General features: G+C 41.9%; 1 protein-coding gene across 1 annotated transcript; it reads right to left on the bottom strand.

Annotated features, from left to right (window-relative positions):
• Positions 1-416: 416 nt before the first annotated feature.
• On the bottom strand, positions 417-1,240 carry LOC141606866 (protein PROTON GRADIENT REGULATION 5, chloroplastic). Its single transcript, XM_074426214.1, has 2 exons — positions 844-1,240; positions 417-614 (listed from the first exon to the last, which is right to left on the bottom strand). Exons 1-2 carry the CDS (start codon positions 1,102-1,104, stop codon positions 510-512), a joined length of 366 nt encoding a protein of 121 aa, XP_074282315.1. The 5' UTR covers positions 1,105-1,240; the 3' UTR covers positions 417-509.
• Positions 1,241-9,476: the final 8,236 nt, after the last annotated feature.

Consider the following 9,476-nt stretch of genomic DNA (forward strand, 5'->3'; position numbering starts at 1 on the left):
TATTTATTTAATCGAGAGTATTTTACTTTTGGTTGAATTTGTTTGTGCTTCTTTGATGTTGGCACCCCATTTTGTTGATGTAAACCAAGTTTCTTTGACGTTGGTAACCAATTTTGTTATATGAAAAGCTAGGTTTGTAAATTAGCCCGGCGTGCGGACGTTTTTCAGGTGTAGATGGAGTTACAGGGACAATTGTAGCGACTACTAAACCTAAGTTATGAGTACCACAGTTCAATCTACTCGGGTTGACTTCCTTCTCGAAGACAATTGTGCTAACGTATCTCATGGCCGCCTTCGTCTCAGGGAACAACTCGACATTCTATGAGTAGATCCCGGTCATGGCTCGAGAACGTATGCACAAACAATGGACAAATAATATATCATACAAAATCTAGTATAATCTACAAAATGACATGTACACCATGAAATATATCTTTTACTTTATGATTCTTAACAAGTTCAGATCAAATCTAGCTTATGCTTAATAAATTTCATCACACAATATTCAATCAAGCTAGAAATCCTAGTTTTTCTCCGTTCTTTTTCGCCAATCGAATCAACCCTTGCCTTTGTTTAGCATCCGCTCCTATCGACTTGCAAAACTCCGTTATCACCTATCCATAAATTAAGTTTCACGGTTAGACGAGGAGATCAGACGCATTTGGGTTCGGCTAACATCAATCATACTTTTTATTTGCATTGGATTTTAAGCCTATGTAAGTATATCGGTATATATACACTCCATATGTATGAGTTAGTATGTAAGCTAAGACGATTTTACACTAATACAACATAACCCTAAAAGATCTCGTTTTACGATAAATTTGTGTAAAACCGTCATACCTGTGAATGAAGAGCTATAGCTTTTCCTCTAAGTTGGTTGAACCGCTTCTTACCCACAATGTCCCTAGTAACCATGACTATAGGTGCAAATAAACCTTTCCCTTCATTAACGTTCTTCATCATGGGTCGAGCACGAGTCGATTTCCATCCACGGGTTTGCGTAGGGATTGCTTTCACCAGCGTAACATAGTTCTCACCCGAGGCAAAAGACGAGCCTAGACCGCCTTTGAATGCCGTGGCCGTGATTGAAGAAGTAGCCATAACAACTTCTTCTTAGCTTGCTATGTTCAAATTAAAAACAAAAGTTTTTCTCTCAGAAAATCTCTATTGATTTGAGATATGTGGAGTTAATTAGGTGTTTGTTTGAGATGAGGTAATTTGGTGTTGAATTGAGAACCTTAGGTTATGTTTGTAAGGGAAATTTAGAACCACATAAACGTATGTACATGATTTTGCATGGTCCCCTAATGCACCCTTCTTGAAGTGGGACCTTTGTTCTCTTAAAATTCAAGTCGTTTTTCGGTTACGGTTCGATCTTGTTTAAGACGGTCTTAATTTAAAACTTTTGATCATAACCTTTTTTTTATTTCTACCATTAATCGGGTGTGAGAACTGTAAGTTAAGACCGTTTCAATAAGAATGGTGTTACTGAGAATGTTATGGCACTACCAGGTGATATATTTCGGATTCTCGGTATTACCCTTTTAAATATCCTTATGCAGTGGCGAGGTCACTATAGGGTTTGATGTATCCGACTAGCCGTCGCTGGATCAAAGGCGAAAAATTCGGTTGGAATTTCGAGATTTGTTACACCAATATTTACTGCTTTCACACTAATTATCTATACACTTTACCCTGGGTATATATTTTGCTACACCAAAATCAAAATCCTAGCCTCGTCTATGTTCTTATGTCAGATTATAAAAAGGTGGTATCAAGATTGAGTGCCAAGCGAAAACTTGTGTCGTCGTTCATTTTCCCTTTTTAATCACTTGCTTTAATTTTGTGGCCATTATTTCAAGTATGTTGTAGAATGGTCTTTTAATTTTGATTCAAGTTACCTAGTAAACAAATGAAATTGAAGTAAAGAGGTTGGAAGAAGTCAAGGATACACTATACACATGTGACATGGCCAATTGATATACTCCCCTGGTTATTTATTATCCTTTTCTATTTTAGGGTGTCTCGGTCATTTGTTGTCCTTTCTATTTTAAGAATTAATTTGATGAGGAATTTGATCATTCACATTCAATTTGTTCTACTTATCATTTAGTTATTGCCCTTTTCCTCTTTCCTTGGTCTTTGTGCCAAAACAAAAGGACAATAATTGACCGGGACGGAGAGAGTACTTTTCTAGTGTATGAACACAATTTGTTCTACATGTAGACATGTAGTGGTTTTTGCCTTTTGGTCATCGATTTGGAGGTAAATTGCCATGAAACTATGGTCTTCATTTAGACCGTATATAATTTGAAAAGATCAATCTAGTTTTTTTTTTTTTTTTTTTTTTTTTTTTTTTTTTTTTTTTTTTTTTTTTTTTTTTTAATGAGCGTATTGATGTCGCGGATTTTCTTTTGTAAAACCTCAAAACTCAGACTTATAATATTTGATTAGAAAAACATAAAAATATTTGGGAAAAAGTACAAATAACTACCATGTATTTTTGTTTTTACAAATAACCCCCAGACTTTCACGTATACTCCCAATTACCACCGTATATTTAACCCGAGATTCATTTTTCATATTTTCCGACTCTTATTATTTCAACTAAAATATTAACTAAAGAGTCGGAAAATATGAAAAATGAGTCTCGGGTCAAATATATGGTGGTGATTGATGAGTATACGTGAAAGTTTGGAGGTGATAGAAAAACCGGGAGAAAAAGAAACAGGGTCAGGTACGACCTCCCGAATGGCTTAAATTGAAGTGTATAATACACGGGTTTTCGGGATTCCAGGGTCCCGGAACAAAATTCTCCGGAAATCACACAAAAAGTTTCTCGGGTCAGATAAAGCGGCCACGCAAAATTTGAGTAGCAACGAAAGACATTTGGGGGTGCCGGTATACCATAAACCAACATTCGTCGAACCTCGGATAAACGTGAAAAATGTATTAATACTCGTTATCCGAGGCTGAAATCGAATAGGTTAACTCCTGAAATGACCTGAGATGCGTGATAAAAAAAACGGAGAGAAAAAGAAACAGGGTCCGGTACGACCTCCCGAACGGCTCAAATTGAAGTGTATAATACACGGTTTTTCAGGATTCCAGGGTCCCGGAATAACATTCTCCGGAAATCACAAAAAAAGTTTCATTATTATCCGAGTTTCGGCGAATGCTGGTTTGTGGCACACCGGCACCCCCAAATGTCTTCCGTTGGTGCACAAACTTTGCGTGGCCGCTTTATCTGAGCCGAGGAACTTTCTATGTGATTTCTGGAGAATTTTATTCCGGGACCCCTGAATCCCGAAAAACCGTGTATTATACACTTCAATTTCAGCCGTTCGGAAGGTCGTACCGGAACCTGTTTCTTTTTCTCTCTGATTTCAATCACGCGTCCGAGCTCATTTCAGGAATCAACCTGCTCGATTTCGTGAATCAACATGTTCGATTTCAGCCGCAAATAACGAGCTTTAACACATTTTTCACGATAATCTGAGTTTCGGCGAATTCTGGTTTGTGGCACACCGGCACCCCCAAATGTCTTCCGTTGGTGCTCAAACTTTGCGTGGCCGCTTTATCTGACCAGAGAAACTTTCTATGTCATTTCCGGAGAATTTTATTCTGGGACCCCTAATCCCGAAAAACCGTGTATTATACACTTCAATTTCAAAGTTCGGAAGGTCGTAAACTTTAACCCGTTTCATTTTTTCCCCTGTTTTTCAATCACGCGTCCGAGCTCATTTCAGGAATCAACCTGTTCAATTTCAGGAATCAACCTGTTCGATATCAGCGTCAAATAAAGAGCTTTAACACATTTTTCACGATAATCCAAGTTTCAGCGAATGCTGGTTTGTGGCACACCGGTACCCCCAAATGTCTTCCGTTGGTGCTCAAACTTTGCGTGGCCGCTTTATCTGACCCGAAGAACTTTCTATGTGATTTCCGGAGAATTTTATTCCGGGACCCCTAATCCCGAAAACCGTGTATTATACACTTCAATTTCAGCCGTTCGGAAGGTCGTACCGAACCTGTTTCTTTTTCTCCCTGTTTTTAAATCACGCGCCCGAGCTCATTTCAGGAATCAACCTGTTCGATTTCAGCCTCATATAACGAGCTTTAACACATTTTTCACGATAATCCGAGTTTCGGCGAATGCAGGTTTGTGGCACACCGGCACCCCCAAATGTCTTCCGTTGGTGCTCAAACTTTGCGTGGCCACTTTATCTGACCCGATGAACTTTCTATGTGATTTCCGGAGAATTTTATTCAGGAACCCCGGAATCCCGAAAAACCGTGTATTATACACTTCAATTTCAGCCGTTCAGAAGGTCGTACCGGAACCTGTTTCTTTTTCTCCCTGATTTCAATCACGCGTCCGAGTTCATTTCAGGAATCAACCTGTTCGATTTCGGGAATCAACATGTTCGATTTCAGCCACAAATAACGAGCTTTAACACATTTTTCACGATAATCCGAGTTTCGGCGAATTCTGGTTTGTGGCACACCGGCACCCCCAAATGTCTTTCGTTGGTGCTCAAACTTTGCGTGGCCGCTTTATCTGACCAGAGAAACTTTCTATGTGATTTCCGGAGAATTTTATTCCGGGACCCCAGAATCCCGAAAAACCGTGTATTATACACTTCAATTTCAGCCGTTCAGAAAGTCGTACCGGAACCTGTTTCTTTTTCTCCCTGTTTTTCAATCACGCGTCCGAGCTCACTTCAGGAAACAAACTGTTCAATTTCAAGAATCAACCTGTTCGATTTCAGCGTCAAATAACGAGCTTTAACACATTTTTCACGATAATCCAAGTTTCTGCGAATGCTGGTTTGTGGCACACCGGTACCCCCAAATATCTTCCGTTGGTGCTCAAACTTTACGTGGCCGCTTTATCTGACCCGATGAACTTTCTATGTGATTTCCGGAGAATTTTATTCCGGGACCCCGGAATCCCGAAAAACCGTGTATTATACTTTTCAATTTCAGCCGTTCGGAAGGTCGTACCGGAACCAGTTTCTTTTTCTCCCTGTTTTTCAATCACGCGTCCGAGCTCATTTCAGGAATCAACCTGTTCGATTTCAGCCTCAAATAACGAGCTTTAACACATTTTTCGAGATAATCCGAGTTTCGGCGAATGCAGGTTTGTGGCACACCGGCACCGCCAAATGTGTTCCGTTGGTGCTCAAACTTTGCGTGGCCACTTTATCTGACCCGAGGAACTTTCTATGTGATTTCCCGAGAATTTTATTCAGGGACCCCGGAATCCCGAAAAACCGTGTATTATACACTTCAATTTCAACCGTTCGGAAGGTCGTACCGGAACCCGTTTCTTTTTCTCCCTGATTTCAATCACGCGTCCGAGCTCATTTCATAAATCAACCTGTTCGATTTCGGGAATCAACATGTTCGATTTCAGCCGCAAATAACGAGCTTTAACACATTTTTCACGATAATCCGAGTTTCGGCGAATTCTGGTTTGTGGCACACCGGCACCCCCAAATGTCTTTCATTGGTGCTCAAACTTTGCGTGGCCGCTTTATCTGACCAGAGGAACTTTCTATGTGATTTCCGGAGAATTTTATTCCGGAATTCCGAAAAACCGTGTATTATACACTTCAATTTCAGCCGTTTAGAAGGTCGTACCGAAACCTGTTTCTTTTTCTCCCTGTTTTTCAATCACGCGACCGAGCTCATTTAAGGAATCAACCTGTTCAATTTTAGGAATCAACCTGTTCGATTTCAGCGTCAAATAACGAGCTTTAACATATTTTTCACGATAATCCATGTTTCGGCGATTGCTGGTTTGTGGCACACCGGTACCCCCAAATGTCTTCTGTTGGTGCTCAAACTTTGCGTGGCCGCTTTATCTGACCCGAGGAACTTTCTATGTGATTTCCGGAGAATTTTATTCCGGGACCCTGGAATCCCGAAAAACCGTGTATTATACACTTCAATTTCAGCCGTTCGGAAGGTCGTACCGGAACCTATTTCTTTTTGTCCCTGTTATTCAATCACGCGCCCGAGCTCATTTCAGGAATCAACCTGTTCGATTTCAGCCTCAAATAACGAGCTTTAACACATTTTTAATGATAATCCGAGTTTTGGCGAATGCAGGTTTGTGGCACACCGGCACCCCCAAATATCTTCCGTTGGTGCTCAAACTTTGCGTGGCCGGTTTATATGACCCGAGGAACTTTCAATGTGATTTCCGGAGAATTTTATTCCGGGAACCCGGAATCCCGAAAAACCGTGTATTATACACTTCAATTTCAGCCGTTCGGAAGGTCGTGCCAGAACCTGTTTCTTTTTGTCCCTGTTTTTCAATCACGCGTCCGAGCTCATTTCAGGAATCAATCTGTTCGATTTCAGCCTCAAATAACGAGCTTTAACACATTTTTCACGATAATCCGAGTTTCAAGGAATGCAGGTTTGTGGCACACCGGCACCCCCAAATGTCTTCCGTTGGTGCTCAAACTTTGCGTGGCCGGTTTATATGACCCGAGGAACTTTCAATGTGATTACCGGAGAATTTTATTCCGGGATCCCGGAATCCCGAAAAACCGTGTATTATACACTTCAATTTCAGCCGTTCGGAAGGTCGTGCCGGAACCTGTTTCTTTTTGTCCCTGTTTTTCAATCACGCGTCCGAGCTCATTTCAGGAATCAACCTGTTCGATTTCAGGAATCAACCTGTTCGATTTCAGCCTCAAATAACGAGCTTTAACACATTTTTCACGATAATCCGAGTTTCGACGAATGCTAGTTTGTGGCACACCGGCACCCCCAAATGTCTTCCGTTGGTGCTCAAACTTTGCATGGCCGCTTTATCTGACCAGAGGAACTTTCTATGTGATTTCCGGAGCATTTTATTCCGGGACCCCAGAATCCCGAAAAACCGTGTATTATACACTTCAATTTGAGCCGTTCGGAAGGTCGTACCGGAACCTGTTTCTTTTTCTTCCTGTTTTTCTATCACGCATCCGAGCTCATTTCAGGAATCAACCTGTTCGATTTCAGCCTCAAATAACGAGATTTAACACATTTTTCACGATAATCCGAGTTTCGGCGAATGCTGGTTTGTGGCACACCGGTACCCCTAAATGTCTTCCGTTGGTGCTTAAACGTTGCGTGGCCGCTTTTTCTGATCCGAGGAACTTTCTATGTGATTTCCGGAGAATTTTATTCCGGGAACCCGGAATCCCGAAAAACTGTGAATTATACACTTCAATTTCAGCCGTTCGGAAGGTCGTATCGGAACCTGTTTTTTTTTCTCCCTGTTTTTCAATCATGCGTCCGAGATCATTTCAGGAATCAACCTGTTCAATTTCAGGAATCAACCTGTTCGATTTCAGCGTCAAATAACGAGCTTTAACACATTTTTCACAATAATCCAAGTTTCGGCAAATGCTGGTTTGTGGCACACCGGTACCCCCAAATGTCTTCCGTTGGTGCTCAAACCTTGCGTGGCCGCTTTATCTGACCTGAGGAACTTTCAATGTGATTTCCGGAGAATTTTATTCCGGGACCCCGGAATCCCGAAAAACCGTGTATTATACACTTCAATTTCAGCCGTACGGAAGGTCGTACCGGAACCTGTTTCTTTTTCTCCCTGTTTTTCAATCACGCGTCCGAGCTCATTTCAGGAATCAACCTGTTCGATTTCAGCCTCAAATAACGAGCTTTAACACATTTTTCACGATAATCCGAGTTTCGGCGAATTCTGGTTTGTGGCACACCGGCACCCCCAAATGTCTTCCGTTGGTGCTCAAACTTTGCGTGGCCGCTTTATCTGACCAGAGGAATTTTCCATGTGATTTCCGGAGCATTTTATTCCGGGACCCCGGAATCCCGAAAAACCGTGTATTATAGACTTCAATTTCAGCTGTTCGGAAGGTCGTACTGGAACCTGTTTCTTTTTCTCCCTGATTTTCAATCACGCGTCCGAGCTCATTTCAGGAATCAACCTGTTCAATTTCAGGAATCAACCTGTTCGATTTCAGCGTCAAATAACGAGCTTTAACACATTTTTCACGATAATCCAAGTTTCGGCGAATGCTGGTTTGTGGCACACCGGTACCCTCAAATGTCTTCCGTTGGTGCTCAAACTTTGCGTGGCCGCTTTATCTGACCCGAGGAACTTTCTATTTGATTTCCGGAGAATTTTATTCCGGGACCCCGGAATCTCGAAAAACCGTGTATTATTCACTTCAATTTCAGCCGTTCGGAAGGTCGTACCGGAACCTGTTTCTTTTTCTCCCTGTTTTTAAATCACGCGCCCGAGCTCATTTCAGGAATCAACCTGTTCGATTTCAGCCTCAAATAACGAGCTTTAACACATTTTTCACGATAATCCGAGTTTCGGCGAAAGCAGGTTTGTGGCACACCGGCACCCCCAAATGTCTTCCGTTGGTGCTCAAACTTTGCGTGGCCACTTTATCTGACCCGATGAACTTTCTATGTGATTTCCGGAGAATTTTATTCAGGAACCCCGGAATCCCGAAAAACCATGTATTATACACTTCAATTTCAGCCGTTCAGAAGGTCGTACCGGAACCTGTTTTTTTTTCTCCCTGATTTCAATCACGCGTCCGAGTTCATTTCAGGAATCAACCTGTTCGATTTCGGAAATCAACATATTCGATTTCAGCGACAAATAACGAGCTTTAACACATTTTTCACGATAATCCGAGTTTCGGCGAATTCTGGTTTGTGGCACACCGGCACCCCCAAATATCTTCCGTTGGTGCTCAAACTTTGCGTGGCCGCTTTATCTGACCAGAGAAACTTTCTATGTTATTTCCGGAGAATTTTATTCCGGGACCCCGGAATCCCGAAAAACCGTGTATTATACACTTCAATTTCAGCCGTTCGGAAGGTCGTGCCGGAACCAGTTTCTTTTTCTCCATGTTTTTCAATCACGCGTCCGAGCTCATTTCAGGAATCAACCTGTTCGATTTCAGCCTGAAATAACGAGCTTTAACACATTTTTCGAGATAATCCGAGTTTCGGCGAATGCATGTTTGTGGCACACCGGCACCCCCAAATGTCTTCCGTTGGTGCTCAAACTTTGCGTGGCCACTTTATCTGACCCGAGGAACTTTCTATGTGATTTCCGGAGAATTTTATTCAGGGACCCCGGAATCCCGAAAAACCGTGTATTATTTTACACTTCAATTTCAACCGTTCGGAAGGTCGTACCGGAACCCAGTTCTTTTTCTCCCTGATTTCAATCACGCGTCCGAGCTCATTTCAGAAATCAACCTGTTCGATTTCGGGAATCAACATGTTCGATTTCAGCCGCAAATAACGAGCTTTAACACATTTTTCACGATAATCCGAGTTTCGGCGAATTCTGGTTTGTGGCACACCGGCACCCCCAAATGTCTTTCATTGGTGCTCAAACTTTGCGTGGCCGCTTTATCTGACTAGAGAAACTTTCTATGTGATTTCCGGAAAATTTTATTCCGGAA

Source organism: Silene latifolia, chromosome 10 (assembly GCF_048544455.1).
Source record: "Silene latifolia isolate original U9 population chromosome 10, ASM4854445v1, whole genome shotgun sequence".
NCBI classification, from domain to species: domain Eukaryota; kingdom Viridiplantae; phylum Streptophyta; class Magnoliopsida; order Caryophyllales; family Caryophyllaceae; genus Silene; species Silene latifolia.

Bases quoted from the DNA above. Each gene is read 5' to 3' on its own strand.
- LOC141606866 (XM_074426214.1), bottom strand. From the start codon at position 1,104: ATGGCTACTTCTTCAATCACGGCCACGGCATTCAAAGGCGGTCTAGGC. The intron at 615-843 runs GTATGACGGTTT...ATTTATGGATAG, and splicing joins CTATAGCTCTTCATTCACAG to GTGATAACGGAGTTTTGCAA.